Genomic DNA, 21,778 nt, shown 5'->3' on the forward strand with positions numbered 1-21,778 from the left:
TTCGTTCAGTATAACATTCAAAATAAAAACATTACTTTTCAAAGCATTACTTTCTGCAAGAAGTATCATAATTTAATACTGAATTGATAAACATACAAACATTTACAGAGATCAATTTTCAGATATAAGTTTTTTTCTATACCTAATCTCACTTATGAAGCAGAGCACATTATATACTTTGTACTCTTATATTCTGCTGCTGTATGTTGGTTTGTTTACTCACCCGGACAGTATAATGGATTGTATTCTGTTTTTCATACTGAGAAACCACTAATGTAAAGGTATGGGTCCCAGGTGTGGTCAGCTTTATCTTAGTCAAATAATGAGGGCTGTTAATTCGAATGCCATCAATGTATGGAGGCGGGTCACCTACAAATAAGTAGGTTTACAGAAAAGGACACTAAATTTAGTTCCTGTAGTTTTTAAATTTAAAGTATTATTGTTCATGATAGGAAAAAAATTAAATAGATGGACATCCCTCCCCCCTTGATTCTATCTTTAAAATATAACAGTCCTAAAAATTTCAACTTAAAACTTTATAATTAAACAATTTAAAATTTTAAGTAATCTCTAATAAATAAATGCAATCTTTTGGAATACATTCAATGAGGTATAAGATAATTCCTATTAGCTTATGTTACATTTTCTCCAACAGAGGATTTTAAAGTAGACTGGTTTTTTTAATTTTGGGGAAATTTTTTTAGACACAAAGAGGTATATAAAAATATATCTAAACACCCCACCATTCAGAACTAAATTAACAATTTTTTGGGTCATTTTAGCTTCTTTATAAAACAAAGTCCCTTTTAAACACTACGCTTAGTCTTATTCTGCTTCACTCTGATGGATTAATGGGCATCTTTTCAGACTTTAACACACACACATTCCTAAAAACAAATGTTATTTCTACGGGGATAGAGCTAAAAAAAAAAAAAAAAAAAAGGATAGCACATGTCTTAGTTTAAACCTTTCATTTTTCACTCAACATGTTTAAGATTCATGTTGTTCTATATAGAGATGGTTTATTCCTTTTAACACTGCCTGTATAATATTCTATCATATAAATATGATTTATTTATACCCCCATTAGTTATACAATCTGACAGATATTTCTAATATTTTTCTATCACAAACAATGCTACCTGATATATTCTCTGATGTCTCATCAAAGTCAATACAATAAAATCTTTTCATGCATGTTAATTACTATATGTCATTTAATAAAGTCAGTGCTGTATCACTTAGCTTACTTAGGAATACTGAATATTTATAATGTAATTGATTGGAAAAACTAAACGTTTTAGTATTTCAAACAGATAATAGGTCTCTAATGTTTAGAGTGGTGTGATCCAGTATGAAGAGAAAAAGAAGGGGGGCATATCTGTGATTTTGGACAAGGTTTCTAACCTGCGTCTCAGTTTACTCTGGTAAATGGGGAATGATGTAAGAGTGTTTTTTAAATTCACCTCAGAGTGTTATGATGAAAATAAAACTATAAACCAGAAACTATTTTTTTCTTGAAAAGGCAGTATCATTATATGTGACAGCATTGTTTTTTTTTTTTAAAAAAATCCAAATAAAAAGGGTAACAGAAATATTTTTGAAATTCAAAACCCATTTAAACATCTTAATGCTAGGAATATATACTCATAATATTTGTGGGTTTTTTATTGTATAGTAGCCAATATATGAAAAATGGAAAATCTGGCTAATTTAACTTTAATCCTTAGAATACTATGTGCCATGCTCATTTTGGGATATCAAGGGATATCAACCGACAAGTATCAGGGCTGTCCCACCCATATCCCCCACCAGTGTAATGGGGGTAATAAATACTATGTTTTTCTTTGATTAAATGAAACAAGACTGAACCACTTTCTTTGTGCCTTCTTAAAGAACTGTCAATAACTGCTTTCTTACCTCTCACTCTCTCCTCAGTCCACTCCACTTGGGCTTCTAAGCCCACCTCTCCACTAATTCTGTTCTTGTTAAGGTCAATAATGACTGCCAGGATGCTAAGTCCAATCGTTTCTTTTCTAACCTAATCTTACCTCTGAAATAGCAACAGATCCAGTTGCCCACTCTTTCCTTCATGAAAGTCTTCCCTCGTGTCATGTAAAACCTTACTCTATTTCCTCAGGTATTTTGTTCTACTTTTTCTACAGTAACTTTCCCTCTGTCAACATTAAGATGCCTGATTCCAAGGGTCAGGTCCTGGGTGTTCATCTTTGTACCTACAATTCTCTCCACTGGCAATGTATACAGTCCTATCTTCAAAAGGTATCTATATACCCCTGATTCTTCAATTTGTATCTATAATCTTAACCATATCTCAGAACTCTACTCAAAAATACAATTGCTTCCTTATTTTCTACACTTGGGTATCTAACAGGTATCTGAAATGTAACAAAACCGAAAATTAGCTTTTGGTTTTATTTCACAACAAAATTGCTCCTTTGCCTGCCACCAGCTCTTATTCCATCTCAATAAATGTTACAGCAACTTTTTATGAACTGAGCCAAAAAACCAGAAATCAACCTTGATTCCTCTTTGCCCCCTATATCAACTCAAGTCCTGAAAACCCTACTGAAACCCGTCTGTCCTCTCCGCATCATCTCCACTCTACTCCTATGCTAAATTCTTTCTCAAATAAAATCACTAATTTGGTTCTCTGCTTCCATTTTCCCCCCTCTCCAATATATTCTACAAAGAATGTTCTTTAAAAGAAATTTATATCATGTCATTTTCTTGATCAAGGCTCTCCAAGATTTCCTGTCACACTTAGAACAAAATCCAAACCCTTCGTGTGGCTTACAGAACATCATGTAATCTGAGCCTGCACACCCTCTCTGACCTCTTCATACTTTACCACCCCAGGCCTCTTGGCCTTTTTTCTAAGAAATACTCTTTTTCTCATTTTAGAGTCCTTGCACTTGTTCTTCCCTCCGCCTGTAATGCTTTTCCTTCTATTTGTTTGCATGACTGATTCCTTTTCTCACTCAGAGTTCCAATGTAACCCTTCTCAAAGAAGCCATCCAAGGGTCACCCAACCAAAAACCAGTCACTAACACATGACCTAATTTATTTATTTATTTTTCTAATTTATTTCTTTACTCACATATCACTATCTGGTATTTTTCTTATCTATCTCTCCAACAAGAACATAAACTAATTGTTCCTATCACTTAGTATGTCATAAACTTTTTTTTCACGTGAAAGCAAAGTGGTTTCAATACAGTATGTTAAATGCCTCAGGAGCCCTGCAGAGGGAAAGATACACTTTACCTGGCAGAAAGTGTATCAGAGAGGAAATAACATATAAGCTGAATCTTAACCATGTTTATTTATTTATTTATTTATTTTAAATTTTTAAATTTATTTATGATAGTCACAGAGAGAGAAAGAGAGAGAGAGAGAGGCAGAGACATAGGCAGAGGGAGAAGCAGGCTCCATGCACTGGGAGCCTGATGTGGGATTCGATCCCGGGTCTCCAGGATCGTGCCCTAGGCCAAAGGCAGGCGCCAAACCGCTGCGCCACCCAGGGATCCCTTAACCATGTTTATTACACAGAATAGAGTAAAAGGAATAAGTGGGTAGAGAACAGGGAAGATAGAGACACATGGGAGAAAAAACTGTATGAAAAGAAGGGAAGCAGGGGCATAGTGTGTTCCTGGAGTAGCCAGTACCTCACTGAGTGTATATGAAAGGATGGGCCTGAGATAAAAGGCAACAGGAAGTTTAAGGTCAGGATACCAAAAGTCTAACAAACCATGCCAAAGAACTGAGATTTTAGCCAGGAGTCCATGGAAAACCAGAGAATTTTTGATCAGAAAAAAAGATAGGATTTAAATTTTAGAAATACTACTCTGACAGCAATATCCAAGAATATAGGGATTCCAAGTACCTGAAATCTCTATATTAGAAACAAATCAAAACAAAACATAAAAGTAGCGTGAATACCAATACGTCTGTTCCAATGGTGTTTATTAGTCTATCAGCATTATTTCTGCATATTATCTACATGAAATGACATTTTAATCAGGCAAATAAAAATCTTAATGTTTGTTTGAATGTCTATCTAGTAAACATACCTGGGTAATAAACTTTTTTTCCATCAGTTTTGTATACAACCATTGTGATAAATTCTCGATTATTTGCAAAATCATCCTGAAAGTACAAAGAATCCAATGGAGTTAGGAAAATGGGCTCAAAATGCTCTTAAGTAGAGGAAAAAATTCTAATTTTAAGAGCATTTCAGCTACTTAAAAAATACTTTTCTGAATTAGACTCATTTTAATGGATGCCCACATTGTATTAAATAATATATTAAATAAGACTCTGAGGCTATTAAGATTATGGTCACCCTTTACGGAATCAGGTCTAATGATTTAACATTTCCAAACCCCCTTCAGAGTATTTTAATGTTAATTTTTAAAAAAAGATTTTATTTGTTTATTCATGAGAGACACACACAGAGAGAGGCAGAGACACAGGTAGAGGGAGAAGCAGGCTCCATGCAGGGAGCCCAATGTGGGACTTGATCCCAAGGGACTTTGGTATCACACCCTGAGCCAAAGGCAGACACACTCAACTGCTGAGCCACTGAGGCGTCCCAATATTTTTTTTTTTTTTTAAGATTTTATTTATTTGACAGAGAGAGAGAGAGAGAGAGCGAGAGAGCACGCACACACATGGGGAGTGGCAGGCAGAGGGAGAGGGAGAAGCATGCTCCCCATGGAGCAGGGAACTTGATATGGGGCTCAATCCCAGGACCCTTCAAAGAAGCTGAAGGCAGACACTTAACTGACTGAGCCACCTAGGTGCCTCTAATAATGTTAATATTCTTAAGACCTAAAGCATACATAATCAACCTCAAAATCCTCAATGACAAGCAAAAATTCACGTTTTTCTTCAAAATTTTAAGTATATAAACGTCCTTAGGGGAAATATTCATTTACGTAATGCAACACTTATTTTCAAGCACCTATATAAATGAAACAGGCTGATGACCGAATTACATATCTTGGTCTAATATTTTTTAACGTTTCTGTATGGGATATATAAGAAGGGATCAGTACCTTGTCGGTTATGTGTCTACTAAGCAAAACCCAAACGGCAGCGCCCCCTTGTGGACACTGCACCTCCAGTTTGTACTGGGGGTTGTTGGCCAGGCTATAGGCATCTTTCACAGGTCCTTGCTTAGCATCCCAAGTACTAAAAGATAAAGTCAACAAAGAAAGTAGTAATTAAATTTCTCATTGAGCTAAAACACTATTTTTTCAAAGTTTTGTGTTTCCAATACAATTAAGTTATCAGGATTTTTGTTTTATTGCTTAAAATTTTTTTGGCATAACGAAGAGAGCATATAAACAAATAACTATTACATGGTTAGTCACCTGTGGGCATGACAAAGAGAATGCTAGTCTTCATAAATTAATCCTTATACCTCATGTGAAAAAAGTGGAGACTACTATAAAGTATATTCTGAAATATGAAAGTAAGTTACCTGTGAATACATGTTGATTCTTTAAAAAGACCTGGATTCCAACTCAAATAAATCACATCATAATACTGGCAGAGATCATCCCATGAAATCCAAAATATTCCTGAAAATTAGATGTCTGTTAATCTATAAAATGTCTTAATGATAAATGACTTCAGTTAGGTACATTTCGTATTGTTACAGTGTGTTATTTAAAGATTGTATGGTATTAAAATTAAGAAGATATATTTACCATTGTCTATTTTCTGAGCTGTGCGAGGATCAAAGTTTAAATATTTTTGTAACTCTGGGGTCCAGTTTTTTACATCATTTTCACTATATCTTCCTTTCCAACGTAAATGACTCCAAGGATTTTTCAGTTGGATAAATCGTAGCCCCTATTAAAAAAAAAAACAGGAGATAAAGTTACAAAACAGTTTTACCGAACTTTTATTAGTTATAGATGCATTTTCTAAGAGAGGATGCATTTTGAATACTGATCAAAATACTTTTCCTTCCATGTCAACTTTAATCAACATTTTCAGTAGGTCACATATCTGATCAAAAACTGTAAATGCCTACCTATTCCTGAGAGCTATGCTGCCCATACGGTAGTTACTACCCAGAGGTGGTAATTATCAAATTTAATTAAAATTCAAAATTAAAAAAATAAAAGTTGGGCTCCCTGCGAGGAGCCTGCTTCTCCCTCTGCTTGTGTCTCTGCCTCTTCTCTCTCTCTCTCATGAATAAATCTTTTTTTTTTTTTTTAAAAAAAACTAGTCATATTTCAAGTGTTCAAGGACCATGTATAGCTAGTAGCTCATACACACAGCACAATACAAATATGGAACATTTCCATCACAGTAGGAAGTTCTTTTGGACAGTGCTGCCTTAGAGCATCAAGAATTTTTTCATTCTTTCAAAAACCTACTCTGCTCTGAACTCACTTTATTTTCCAGTACTCATTTCCCATGTATCTTTGACTTTAGTCTTTCCTCTCATAATTCCACAAACAATCCTTATTCATTTTTACTTCTAAAGGCATTTACATTTACCTATTTTGTCTCCCTTTCTTGGAAGGCCCTCTCTGATCTCCTATAATCACCTTCCTTCCTTCAGATCCTCCTTAGCTTTTTCCTCCACTGACTGTCTCTCAGTGAAGACTGAAGCAGAGAAGAGGAGAAAAAGAACATGGACTTTGGAGTCAGAATGAAATGGGACCAAATGCCAACTCTACTACTAATTAGTTTTATGGATTTTGGGTGGGTCATTTACTCTCTGATCAGTTGTTTACTCACATGTAAAATGAACATTATAATGTCTCCTAGAACACTGCTGTGAAGACTAAATGAATATAAAATATTTAACAATTATTAAAAAAAAATATTTAACAATTAGTAATTTTCTTCTCCTTTTACCTTTTAATTACTACCTCTTCTCTAAATTTTAGTGCTAACCCTCTGTATTTCTTTAGTTTAAAACAAATAATATCCTATCTTGTTTCCTACTTGTGCAAACATAAGTCTTGTTTCCCCAATGAGATTGTAAACTCCTTGAAATGGTAACACTACTGTCCTTTTTCAGAAGTCTCCCCTGAGTTTATAAAACAAAGTGTTAAGGTTATAGTAAGTGGCTCAACAAATAGTGGGTGTGTCTATAAAACTGATTACGTGGACTCAGAAAATCAAAAGAGCTTGTAAATCCAAGAGTATTTATTTTATTTTCAAACAAATTAGGAAATTGTATTTGTTTTCTAATGATATCAAACTGGGGGGACATTTTTGAAAGACATATTCCTTGGCTTTATAAATGTGGCAAATGATGGCCTGGGATAAATGTAATTTCTGGACTAAGACTCATTTCTCTCAGGAATCTTCAAATTGCTTTTCTCAGTTTCTTCTTACCACTTGTCCACCCCTGCCCCTATTGTACAGATATTTAACTCTTAATTTATTATTTTTTCATAAAACCTACTTCTACATAAGCAGGAAATCTGCCTTATTTCAGAACTCTATCACTTCTTAAAGAAGGAATATAAAAGAGAGGAAATTGCTGCTAAGCAATTCTGGGGCAGGTCCCAGGCATCACTGACATTTAAGGACACTAAGAAAGAGCTATAGATTTTGTTTGGATAGAGAGCCTGCAATTCAGAACCCTGAACAAGGAAGAAACGTAACCAAAACTGGATCTAGTTTATGATGCAACATCCCATTTTCAAAGTTATTTCCAAAGGGCAGCAAATGAAAAAACTTCGATAAATTCAGAAATCCCTTGGTAAGACTTGCTGGACTTAGAGACTGCAGCTTGAAACTGATATATATATATCTTCACAGTAGACTATGGAACATCACTCCAAGTAGGAGACAACAAAATGACCCAAAGGACTGATACTAAAACTGAAGATCTTAGGACATTCAAACTGGTTAGAAGCAAACAAAAAGGATAACATTTTCACACAAGTATTAATAAAATCTCATTAAGTGAAGAAATTCACAAATGTAGAAGATTGGCAGTAGCTTTAGTCTAAGATTAGGTCTATCTGCACAACAGAGATTAGAGATAAATGCCTGAATGAAATAAATATTTTTGGGTATTTTTTAAATAAAGATTTATTCATTTGACAGAGAGAGAGAAAGACAATGAGCACAAGTGGGGTGAAGGGGCAGAGAGAGAAGCAGGCAACTCACAGGACCTTGGGATTACGACCTAAGTCAAAGGCAGGTAGGTGCTTAACTGACTAGGCCACTCAGGAACCCTAAAAATATTTTTAAATTCAAGTCAGAACTAAGGAACTATCTCAAAATACAGGCAGCATACTCTACCCACACATGCTCTAAAATGCCTTAATCTCTACAGGAAAACTCCCACATGGAATTGATAATATGAGTGCTTCCGGATTTTTAACTGAACAGCTGTTACTGAAATTCTTACTTTATTGGCATTTAGCAAATTTATAAATGTATTCTTTTTAGGTCAAACCACAGGTGTCTATTTCATAAACCTGTTATTTGTCTAGTTTCCTTTCAACAATCAGACTAGCCTCATTATTCAAAGTAAAAGAGACAATCTTCACAGAAAATTTCCTCAAATTCAAGCTTTCATATGGACTTTCATTATCTAAATTTAATTACCTTGCCATTACCTCACTATTAATCATCTACCAGAAAGTTTTAACAATAAAGTAACATACACATAATACTATAATAGCAACTGTTATTCTCAATGTTTTAACTCATGTTTGTGGAAAATCACATTTCTAAAACAAACACAACCTCTCAGCTTATTCAATTTCCCATACATTTTTATTTTTTTGCTTTAAGTAATCAATTTTTATGCTACTTTTACAGGAATACACTATTCTATACAGTATGGTTAGTGGCTGATTTAGAAAACCTTGAGATGTGGTAGCAGGTCCTTACTGCTTCATAATTCATATAATTCCATGTGCCATATAAGAAAATAAATCTTTTTTTTTTAAATTTTTATTTATGATAGTCACAGAGAGAGAGAGAGAGAGAGAGACATAGGCAGAGGGAGAAGCAGGCTCCATGCACGGGGAGCCTGATGTGGGATTCTATCCTGGGTCTCCAGGATCGTGCCCTGGGCCAAAGGCAGGCGCCAAACCGCTGCACCACCCAGGGATCCCAAGAAAATAAATCTAATTAATACATAATGGAATACTGTTATTGCTGATTGATCACTACTTCCTTCTGTAAGTTTAAGCAAGGGAAACAGGAACACATGGCTGGCTAAACTTTCCAGGGACTATACAGCTTAGGTACTCTATATCATCAGGGAAAAAGAATTCTCCTGTAATCATCTTTGTATTTTCTAATCCATAGAATGGATCTATTTTTCAGTTAAAAAGAACTAATCAGTAACCCAAGAAGTAATCAGGTCAACCACTCCAACACCTGAGCAGAGAAAGAGTCTGAAATGTCTTAAAGCATGTGAGAGCTGTCAGGATGAGAAACATTTGCAAACCCACTGGCAGGTTTCTTATTCACAATCTCTTATTTTTTGCTCTTTCACAAATGCTTACTGAATGTCTACCATGCTCTTGAGACTAATGCTATGCTATGATTGACCCCAACACCAGCAAATAGCCCAGAACCTTGAGGGCTGTGTGTTTACCTCAACCCTTTAATTTTATGAAAAAGGCAAAAGGCATTTGTTTTATCAACATCTGTGCATCACTATCATTACATTTCCTCTATTTTATTTCATAATTTCTAATGGTTGAGGTCAAATTATTTAATGTGATAGGTGGAATGATTTTTAAAATTTCATCTAAACCTTGACCTGTCAGTATGCAAGAGTCTATTATACTTTTGATGAGCACTGGATGTTGTATGTAAGTAATCACTGAATTCTACTCCAGAAACCAGTATTACACTGTATGCTAAAATTTAAATTAAAAAAAAAAAAGAGGCTATTATACTATTTGGGATCCTTGCAATGTCTTATTATCAGGTATGAGAAAGAAAGAAAAATGTAAAACCAAACCTTGAACTCTCTAATGTCCAAAACAGCATAAGCATGTGTGGGAACCAGACCCCACTTCTCTCCTTCAGCTTCAGTCATCATTCCAGTTGATGCAGTGATGAGGACATCCCCTTTGTGAAACCTGGAATGACCCCAACAGACAAATAATTAAAAGAAAACAGGTTTGTAACCTCAGATCACATTGTCTTTCCTTTATTGTAAGGGTTTAAAATTTCTGCAAATTTGACATCTCTAAAACTGGCTATTCTTAATACCCCTCAAAGAACAAGAAGTACATTTCTACTTAACAAATTAACAGATAAATTATCATATTGCCCCAATTTCCTCCAGTTTTATTTTTTTTTTTATTTTTTAAAAGATTGTATTTATTTATTCATGAGAGAGAGAGAGAGAGAGAGAGAGAGAGGCACAGAGATACAAGCAGAGGGAGAAGCAGGCTCCACACAGGGAGCCCGATGTGGGACTCGATCCCAGGACTCCAGGATCACGCCTGGGCCAAAGGCAGGCACTATACCGCTGAGCCACTCAGGGATCCCCCTTCCTCCAGTTTTAGATAACTATCTAAAGGTTTACGTACAAACATAACAATGAAGGAAAGCAAATGCTAAGTTTTCAAACGATTTACAAATAAAGTTGAAGATGTGAAATACATTTTTGCCAAATCTTTGAAGTTTTCTAGTTTCACTACTGAATGTGTATTATTGTACAACTTTCCAGTCCCTGCATGTGGATTATTCACTTAAGGCTTAAAAGTTATATTCCTCTTGAGAATATATATATACTCTCAGACTTCTCTTTTTCCACCTTCCCTCAAATTGGCAAGTACTTAGGGAAATATAAAACAATTTGTCCACATAACATATTCCAGATTCAAACGTTCTGGATTATTTATAACCTGGATTAATCATAACCATCAGTGAGGGTAACTGAGGTAGCAAGTACATAAAGTGAAGTCTATTTTAAAAACACAATTTCTAGTTTAGCACCACCTTCGCCTCAGGGCGTGATCCTGGAGACCCAGGATCGAGTCCCCGTGTTGGGCTCCCTGCATGGAGCCTGCTTCTCCTTCTGCCTGTGTCTCTGCCTCTCTAATAAATAAATAAATCTTAAAAAACAACAACAACAACAACAACACAATTTCCTGGGGTGCCTAGCTGACTTAGTTGGTGTAACATGTGACTCTTGATCTCGGGGTCACTGAGTTTCAGTCCTATGTTGGGCAGAGAGATTACTTGAATAAACAAAAACAAAAACAAAATAAATAACACAATTTCCCTAAATAACTAAACATGCAGCCTCTCCAATATCTTAATTTTTTTATTTTTAAAAAAGATTTATTTATTTATTTATTCATTCATTCATTCATTCATTCATTCATTCATTCAGAGAGGCGGGGCACAGAGACACAGGCAGAGGGAGAAGCAGGCTCCATGCAGGAAGCCCAACGTGGGACTGGATCCCAGGTCTCCAGGATCACACCCCGGGCTGCAGGCAGTGCTAAACCACTGCGCCACTGGGGCTGCCCTGCAGTATCTCTTTTAAATAAGGCATAAATTTTTTTAAAAAGCCTCTTTTACTACTAAAAAGAGAAAGGGAGCAGAAGAGAGAGAAAGAGAGAGAAAATGTTTACCTTTGATAAAGCATTCTGAAAGAATTATCCTTACTGAAAGTTTGGCTATCTGAATGCATAGCAATTCTTTCTGGTATCCACCCCGTCAGTGCATGAAGATCAATATTCTGCAACATAAACATATTTTCAGGACCATCAATATTATTGTCAAGCTCTTAAATAAATCCCCAGGGTAGCTATTAAATCTCATTGATTTGATATAATGATTTCAATAGACTAAATCAGAGGGTAGTAAGCTGTTTTTGACAATAATACATTTCTTATTTAACTCAAATTCCTACCTGGATTTAAGCAGGAGTTTATCTATTCCTTATAATCTCCAATGCTTTTCCTAAACCCAACTGTTTTACTGGTAAATATGATACAAACTTAAAACATGTTACAGATAAAAGGTGCTTTAATAATGATGATGACAGTCACCATTTAGTGAGTTCTTAGGATAGCCACTTTTCTATTATCTTATGTATATTCTCATTCTTTCCCTCTCTATGCTGCACTGGGTAAATTAAAAGGCAGTGAATTAAAAACTAAACTCTTGGGGCACCTGGGTGGATCAGCGGGTTTAGCATCTGCCTTTGGCTTAGGTCATGATCCCAGGGTCCTGGGGATCCCTGTGTCTGCCTCTCTGCTCAGTGAGGATGAGGAGAACACTTTTTCCTCTGCCCTCCCTATGCTTGCACTCTCTTGCTCTGCCTCTCTGATTCACAAATAAATAAAATCTTAAAAAAAGAAAACACCAAACAAAACTATAAAAATAATTGAAGGACAGAACAACTGAGTGTATAGGCTAAGAAGAGATTTTAACATCCTATTGCATTTAACTATGACCTATACATTCTATGCCTTGTATTGTAAGAACTAGAAGAGTGAAAGAGAGACCAGGTACGAGGAAACTAACCAGCTACGAATGATGGATGACTTGCATACGTTACTTCATTTAATCTTCACAACTCTGAGAGGTGGATATTATCCTCATATTACACACAAGCAAGGAGGCTAAGAATGGTTACATACCTTTTCTAAGGCCACAGGCTGGTTAGTGCCGTAATTCAAATTATACTAATCTAATTTCTGGCATAAGCCCAGGCTACCCCATACAACTAAAGGACACTGGCACACTTTGATTTTATAGGTTAAGTAGTGTTAAGATTGGGCAAAACTAAAACACCCTGAATTTACAAATCAAAAACCACACATAAAGATGACAAAATGACACATCCTTTGATCTGAAGAGATTTCTTTGAAAAGGTACACTTTCTGTGAGCCGCTGTACGGGGACCTGGGGCGCTGCCGGGGCTGCAGGTGCGCGGCTGCTGCTCCCACCCGACGCCCCCGCGCGCAGAGGGGCGAGTGCCAGTGCAAGCCCCCCACCTCCAGGTGGCTCCAAGGGGCCGAGATGAGAGCCAGCTCACTCAAGGCCACATTTCTTAAAACCCTGGGGATGCCCCGGGCCCCAAGCTCCCTGCTGCAATGACCCAAGGGGTGGTGCTAGGAGGTTCCCTGGTGCGCAGGCCATGGCCAGCAGAGAGGGGGCCTTTCCTCCTGGGTCGGAGCAGAAGAGTAAGTTTTAAATGTCACCATTCCAGTGGAAACCCCAGATGTGACTTTGGGTCCAAATTATAACCTTTGGGCTGGTGTTCTGCTCTTATAAAACCCAAATGTTCCTTGCAGTCTAAAAAAAAAAAAAAAGACCATCCAATTGGTCTTGCATCCCAACATGTCTCGCAGACATACAGTTTTGGTTTCCTTGAATCCTTTACAATGCACTATCCTTGTAAAAGAAAATACAGTTTCCCCTAATAAGGTAGAGTGAGAAACATTTTTCAGGGCAGATACTGTTTTGTTTTCCTGTAAACAAAAATATCATCTATAATCTCTCAAATTTAAAAGTCATATTAGACAGCATAAATGTGTGTCTGGATCATCCTGATACTTACTGAATTGGATCCTGGGAAATCATATCCTCCCATGACCTTCATATATGCTTTTTCTATGAGGGACACCCATAATTCACTTTTGTTGTTAGAGTAAGAACACAGCAATTCTCCCTTATGATCAACAGGTAATTGATCATCAATTATCACCTGGAGAAAGAGAACATTAATTTCCTTAGGTGGTACAAAATATCTTAAAATCCTTTCTATCAAGGAAAAAAATACCTTTCATACAAATGAAATAAAACACACAATATGCCTATTATTAAAGTAATTATAGCTTCATATTTTTAGAATCTGATCAATTATAAAATGTTATACAATGTCTTCATTCAATTTTATAGGCTAATTTCCCTGTCAGGTGATAATCATGAGCCAACTGGTTAAACAGATCTATACCATCAAAATTATTACAGATTCTAGAAATGTACATTATATCCAAAATAATTATAAAAGGGCCTATTAAGGTAAATCACAGTATTACTAGGAGTAACTTTACTAAGCCTGCAAAAAGACTCATGTTATGTACAGTTGTAAAAACAGAACAGTATGGCTAAAAAATACATTTAATAGAGGAAGTGATTACCACAAAGCTACAGTTTCTAAGTCACATTATAAAGTGATCTGGGAAACAAGATGATAGGCAGAATTCTGATCTAACACGAATAGGAGAGTCATGCAACTATTATTTTCAAAGATTCTTTAAATAAAGGGTTAAAGATTACAGTTCTGAAAAACCATTCTCAATGATTTTGCTTAGTTTTTAAGAACCAGCAGGGGTTCTCAGAGGGTCTTAGCATCACCATTATGGGGGAATTTATTAGAAATGCAGATTATGGCCCCACCCCCACAACTTCTGAAATGGAAACTCCTGGGGTGGGGGGGTGGGGGGGGGGTGGGAGAGCAATTTTTTGTTTATTTTTTTTAAGTATTTATTTATTCATAGAGATGCAGAGAGAGAGAGAGAGAGAGAGAGAGAGAGAGAGAGGCAGAAGCAGGCTCCATGCAGAGAGCCTGACGTGGGACTCCATCCAGGGTCTCCAGTCATGCCCTGGGCTGCAGGCAGCGCTAAACCACTGCGCCACCTGGGCTGCCCGCAATTTTTGTTTAAAGCCTCCACGTGATTCTACACATCCCAAAATTTGAGTATCGCTGAGTCACAGAGCAACTTTTCAGACTGAAAGCACCAGGGGATTTGTTTAAATGCAGATTCTTGATTTAGTAGGTTCAGGGTGAGGCCTAAAATTTTGCAATTCTAACAAGTCCCCAGGTAATGCTAATGTTGATTCCTGGACCTCTGAGTAGATAAGAGCTAGAGAATCCCAACAATGTCAGGCCATTACAACAAATTCACACTTAAGGAAATTAATATAATTTAAAACTGTATGTATTTCACAAAGGAAAATATAATTTTAAAGGCTTGTTGGATTTGAAGTTATGACTACACATATAAATTCCTGTGACTTATTAGATTTAGTTTGTCCAATTTCCTTTTAATCAATTAAGAACTATCAGATTAAGGTTTCAGCATTAGTAATCATTAGCTCAATGTTACTTATTGAAATCTTCTATAAATTTCCCAAAACCATTTTTAAAAAGACTTTCTTAATTTTTATTTTTAATTATTAACATAAGATGTTATTGGTAGTAATATGCATAACACCAGACTCAAAAATCTTTTTAAATGTTTACACAGATAACATTTCTTAATGATTCAATATTCAAAAGTGGAGAAGGGAGAGAGAGAAGGGGTTGGGGTGGGGAAAGATTATTCACCTTTCTTGGGACACCATTGAGGTGAAGTTTTACCATATATTTTCCACATGGATTGTATTCTGGCTCACCATCCTTATTCTGAGGGTAAATTATGCTTTTGTAAGGAAAATAAATATTGAAATACCAAATTAATATTCAATATAAACTACTATGCAGGATATTTTAGACATATGCTATTGTCTTGGCAATTTTATAAAAATAAACATAAGAATATTTTTCTATAATAGGCCTAGAAAAAGAATTTCACCCTAATCAAAGTGCTTATTTAACATAAAGTATCTTATGAGATCATACAGTAGGGCATAAATTTCACAATACTCTGAAAAATACAAAGTTTTTAATTATATACTCTAATGAATTTTCTATTAAATGGATATATTTTATGCTAGTTAAAATAATCTTCTACCACTGGCTTAAGATTCTTGAGACCATTTCAATTAACCAGAACTAAGGCAACTAACCACAACTCTGACAGAGATAAAGTTAACACAAAATTATCTGATAAAGTCACACAAAATTATCTAATAAGACACTTGTATCAGTATCAATTTTCTTTTACACTAACATATTATTTACTTATGTGATCTATTTATCCAAGATGGCAAATAGCTTGAAACTAAGGCCTGTATTTAATTTATCTTTGTAATCTTAGGACTTACACAAAAACCACTCAGGAAAAGATGCATGAAAAAATTATAATGCTTAATTTTTACAGTGAATGATTTTTAGCTAATAGAACTTTTAAAAATTGAGAGAAATACATCAATAACATTTCAGTACATGCTAAAGCAGTTCTGGTCAAAAGAAATATTTTCATTTTCCAGTTGCCATTTAAAACTTAAAAAAAAGGTGAGATTTTAATATATTTTATTTAACCAAACTTATACAAAATATTATTTCAATAGTGTAATCACTATAAAAATTTGATATTATTTTCCAATTTTATATATTTTTTGTATTTAGTTTTCAAAATCTAATGCATTTTAAAGTTATAGCCCATTTTGATTCAGACTAGCCCATTTCAAGTATATAATATCCACATGTGGCTAGTGGCTACCATATACTATAGTGTAATTATGTGGCTACCATATACTATAGTGTAATTATGAGTAAGATATCATTTTACTTTAACCAATTTCACTTATTTCAAAACATACTTATTTCAAAACATACCTATTTCATATATATTAACACATGTGCATATATTCTTAGGCTATTTTAGGAAATCTTTCCACATTCACAAATCATCTGCTTAACATAGAGGGCCCCAATATTCTAAGTGATATGCCTTCTTCACTTTCTAGGCAAATAAGACATAAGCTGTTAATTTCTAGTTAAGAGACGATTATATGAAAGGGGCTAAAGGGACAAATATAAAACTTTACCTGGTAATCAACTTCTTATTAAATCGTCTTTCATAAGCTGCACTGATAGCCAGTGATGCCACAAAGGAACAATCTGATACTATTGTCTGTTAATAAGAATTTATTAATACATTAATTCATTTATGTAATTTCAACATTACCACAATATTTAAGCACTGCACCTAAGCAACTGGCTTTTTATACTGAATTAACTATTACTTGAATATCAAAATAATAAACAGAAATGCTATACTGCCAACTCATATTTTATTCAGACAAATCCTAGAAAAACTGAATAGGATATTTCAATAAAACTAAATTGGAACAAATATGGATGATGTATTTCTGAATAAATGAAATTCAGAATAAAATTTCTGAATAAAAAGCATACTCACTGAACCCACATGTTTTTAAGCATAATCTAAGGGTATTTAAAAAAAGTTGGTTTATTATAATACAACCAATTAAACTGAATATTCATATGAAAAGATTCTTCAATCATAGTATTTCAGGGCTGTTATTTTTATACTAACTGGAAGACATCTGTATTTCAATGCAAAGTTAATTGAATACAGTAACAATAAAGCCATATTGTTGTTCCACCACTGAAGTGTTTTAAATAAGCCTAATACGTTCTTCCTTTTTAAAAAAAAAAAATCTATTCTCTTATCAAGGTAACGTTGAGATCCTCAACTTTCTCATCTGCAAGACCTACTGATTAATATGATCTATATAAAAATCTGTAATTGCTCAAACCAGTTTTCCTAGTACATCTAAGTCAAAGTATACAGAATGAATAATTTTTCCAAATATACTCATGCACCTCAAATACATAATAAAATTTAAGAAAAAACCCAAATCTATATCAAATTACTTCAAAATGTTAGCTTTCATATAAAATTGTATAAAATGTTTACCTGCTTTATGCTAAAACTGGACACAGTATAAATCATTGTAGGATTGTTGGTGAGGTCTTCTGGTCGTACCCATTTGGAAAATGTAGCTTTTTGTTTAGGTGATAATGGTAGTTTGCCCCATCTATCACTGAGGTAATAATAAAAATTAAATACTACTACTACTACTACTACTACTACAATTAATCTTTAAAAATGATACAAAAAGAAAATTAAATTTCCTAGAGATTTATTTATTTATTTGGCATAATGATCATAGCTATTCTTTTATCATCCTTAAATAACACTCTGGTCAAATCTGGCTCTTTACACTTAACCATGAATCCAGTCAATTGCTCATCTTATATTTATAACTGAAAACAGGAAAGAAACTAAATTCATTTATATTTACTTTAAGAATATAATTTAAAAGTTTAAGTTAGTATCATATATTCAAGAAATTCAGTTTCAATAAAGTAGAACCATTAACAATAATACAAGCTAATTCAATTCAAAAGGACCTAGGAAAATACAGATCTTTATGGGGGCTCTTGACAAACTCTTCTCTGCAAAGCTAGCAATAAGAGTAGCTAATTACTAATAACCATGTACCAGACAGCATGCTGAAGTATTTTATATACACTATTCATTTAATCCTTAAAACAATTCCATTAAACCAAATATTTTTAAAAGTGATTAAATAACTTGTCAAGGTCATACAGCCAAAAAATGGCAGAACTGGCATTTGAACCCAGGTCTCTGGCGCCATATCCACCATTTGGATCCCTTACCCTCTGACTGCACGTTGGGAATATACTGTGTAATATTTCTCTGAAATTGATGTATAGCACAAAATAAAAAACATTTAACTTTCCTCAAAGCTCTTCTACAAGGTAACAGTCCTCAGGTTTCATAAGATTTCTAGAATAAGACAAAGCAATATAACATGTTTTTTTCCAAAAAATAGTGACTCTAGGTAAAAGGTGGTTTTGTGATCATATGTGATCTACAAACTCTTATATTGTTTTTTCCATTAGAGGGTATCTGTAAATACTTAATAAACCAAGGTTTATGTAAGTTTCTTAGACTACCATATAAAACTTCTCAAACCTTCTGATGATCATGTCATAGAACACTAGTGTTCTAGGTGACATTTTAGTACCTATATAGTAACAGTAGCTGATTGTAAATAGAAAGTGAGCTGAACAAATTTAGAATAATTTAAAGACAGGCATCACAAAATTTTAGAGGAAAATATAAAGTTAATTCAAATCTATAATCACTTTGTATTTTTAATCTGCCATATGAAAATATAGAGTAAATCCAAGATCCCTTAATATGTGTTTTTTCAAGTCATCACTAAGCTATCAAAATCAGTGTTCTAACTTTAAAGATACTAAAAATATTTTACAAATATAATTTATACTCAATATATTTACTTTAGGATTTAAAAATAAGTGACCCAAACAGGAAAAAAATGTTTAAAAATCACTCAATCTTTCTAACCAAAGATTCATAAATTGTGGAGCCCTTTTTTATCAGTCTGTTATCTTTGAAGTTTGAAATATTTACTGTTCCTTATCCTTCTGAGTATTCTACCATAAAATAATCTAGAAAACAAGAAAGGAAAAATCTTCCTAATTAGAGTAATCTAGTATTTATTCTTGATTTTTCTATAAATTTAATTCAGCAAGTACTCAACTAGATGCCAGACACTGCACTAGGCATTGGAGTGTAACTTAAGTAAAACAGACACGTTCTCTGTCCTTATGGAATTTATAACCCAGGGTGGAGGACTGGCAGTAAGCAAGTAATCTACAAATTATGTAAAATTCCAACTGTTGACAGGTGCTATGCCTAAATTAAGGGAGTTTGCAGATATTTTACTGTTTCAATTATATTGTAAGCATTTCCCCATGTTTTCTGATTTCTCAAAAACTTGATTGTTCATGGTTGTATGGTATTATTCTTATAGATGTTCTGTTGTATGAGCACTAAAACCGTGATTTATCTTAATTTATTATACAGCGACTGGAACTTCAAGTTTACATCCCTGCTTGGATATAACCATTTAAGAACATATGAAAATAACTGATTCACACTTTCACAATTACAAAATTGATGAATCTTTTATAGAAATCTTTGACTAGATCTATAAACATTTTTTTGTAATTGTTTCCTAAACTGAAATTACTGGTCAAAGGAATAAACTTCTTGTTTATTTCAAACATTTTAAGCATCTGAAACGAACCAAACTTTGTAATATAATTTAGAATTTAACAAGATATTTGTCTATATTAACCCTTGTAACAGTATAACCAGCACTATTAAGCGCTTTATATATGTTTTAACTAATTTAATGATCACAAACACCATGAGGTAGATTCTATTATTATTTTACATCTGAGAGATTTAACAACTTGCCCAGCATCATACCGGATATGAAACTAGACAGTTTGGCTTTAGAATTTGTGCCCTTAACATCGATCAAATGCTATAGAGCTCAGATACAAAAATTTCTTAGACTCCAATCAGTGACCAGCATATGACTGCCTGAATGAAAAAAATTAGGTTGATAACTCATTGGCTACATGTCTAACTTTTGCCCATCTAAGAACTGCAAAACACTAGAAAATGAGAAAGCAGCTATTTCGCTCTTTATAGAACCTTTTATATATTTGGTATATAATAAACATTCAACTCTCATTTTTTTCTAATAAATATAACACACTCATTGCAAAAATTCTGAAAAATTTTAAAGTTAAATCATCCAATTCTGCTATGTAGAGATAACCACTGTAAATATTTGATGTGTACTTTTACATCATTTTTTACATATCTATAAATACATGAAAAGAAAAAAAAATACAGAAATTTTCCCAAAGAAAATACCCCAATTTTATATTTTTAAATTTGCTCAATTGCAAGCATTTTCTCTGCATCTTTGAAAGATGTATTTTTTATTAGTAGCATAAACATTTACTGTAATAACATAGATGTGCCATTATTTAATCATTCCCATATTGTTGGATATTTAATTTGTTTCAGTAATTTTTGCTGTAACAGATGCTTGATGAATGCTCTAATTTATTATATGCATCTTCAGTCAAATTTTTATTTCCTTAGAATTAGTAGAAGCTGGGAGTCATGAACAAAGTAACATTTTTAAGTCTCTAACACAAGCTGTCACTATCCTGGAGAGCTGTTCTAATCAACATTTTCAAAATTAACCCTTTCTTGAACTGGATTTTTTTTTTTTAGTAAACAGCGACATCATCATTCCATTCCACTTTCCCACTCAATTTCTTTATTGCGTTTGCAGTTGTGATGCAAACACCAATTTGACAAATATTTACTGAGTACTTTGTGTCAGGTACTGTGTTAGTGCAATGGTAGGCAAAAGGAGAGCCACGTGTGCCCATTTCCAGGCACACGACAACACAGATACTCTTGCTATGTTTGTTGCCTTACCTTTTTGCCACAACTATACCCCTCTTCCAAACCTTTTTATTACAAATTTCAATTTCAAGGCTACGAGTTAAATTGGATTTCAGAGTATGGGAAAACTACTGAAATATTAAAATTATCTGGGAAGTAAAAAGTACAATAGTGCTTACTTACCAGAAAGGCATTGGATAAGCAAAACGTTCCCTCAGATCAATACTCATGAAAGGAACATATTCTATACCATTTATTTTTGATGTTGTCCTATAAAACACAAGGAAATAAATCTAAAGTAAATGTTCAAGTTTACCTTATCAATCTTATTTAAAATTTACATGACAAAGTATAGCACTATAATAAAATTAAAATGACCATCTCATGTTGTTGATATCTTTATTTGAATAAAATTTTCACAAAATAGTTGAATACCAAAAAATAACTGATTCAATTCAATCCAGTAAGAGCTATTCTTTTAAGACTAGCATTCTACACAACTAAACTATGGTCTCAAGATAAACCTATTCTAAAAGTATGGAGAGTATCCCTGACATCAAGACACAAAACAAATTCTATCCTAAGCCAAAAGGGAGAAAGCAATTACCTAGTTACTTTGCAATTTAAAAAACATAACATTTACAATTCTGGAAAATATTTTCTTCCTATCTTCTGGTTATGAGAATGAGGAATGGGCAGTACAAAAAGGAAGCTATGGCCACTTGACAAATTAAAGAAATGTAGTTTGTAGGAGC

At 34.0% G+C, this 21,778-nt stretch overlaps 1 protein-coding gene across 2 annotated transcripts in view; it reads right to left on the reverse strand.

Moving 5' to 3' along the window:
- CAPN7 (calpain 7) overlaps positions 1–21,778 on the reverse strand; it is a 41,492-nt gene that overhangs the window by 6,906 nt on the left and 12,808 nt on the right. Inside the window, exons 6-17 of one of the 2 annotated variants that reach the window (XM_041734648.1) lie at positions 21,207–21,293; positions 17,610–17,736; positions 16,714–16,799; positions 15,329–15,422; positions 13,556–13,702; positions 11,619–11,725; positions 9,989–10,109; positions 5,736–5,880; positions 5,507–5,606; positions 5,079–5,214; positions 4,092–4,167; positions 224–369 (exon numbers count right to left, since the gene is read on the reverse strand). In XM_041734648.1, coding sequence (XP_041590582.1) covers positions 224–369; positions 4,092–4,167; positions 5,079–5,214; positions 5,507–5,606; positions 5,736–5,880; positions 9,989–10,109; positions 11,619–11,725; positions 13,556–13,702; positions 15,329–15,422; positions 16,714–16,799; positions 17,610–17,736; positions 21,207–21,293 — 1,372 coding nt within the window. The remainder of the gene's footprint in view (positions 1–223; positions 370–4,091; positions 4,168–5,078; positions 5,215–5,506; positions 5,607–5,735; positions 5,881–9,988; positions 10,110–11,618; positions 11,726–13,555; positions 13,703–15,328; positions 15,423–16,713; positions 16,800–17,609; positions 17,737–21,206; positions 21,294–21,778) is intronic. The other variant, XM_041734649.1, reaches the window with a different exon arrangement.

This window comes from Vulpes lagopus, chromosome 19 (genome assembly GCF_018345385.1).
Source record: "Vulpes lagopus strain Blue_001 chromosome 19, ASM1834538v1, whole genome shotgun sequence".
Taxonomy (NCBI): domain Eukaryota; kingdom Metazoa; phylum Chordata; class Mammalia; order Carnivora; family Canidae; genus Vulpes; species Vulpes lagopus.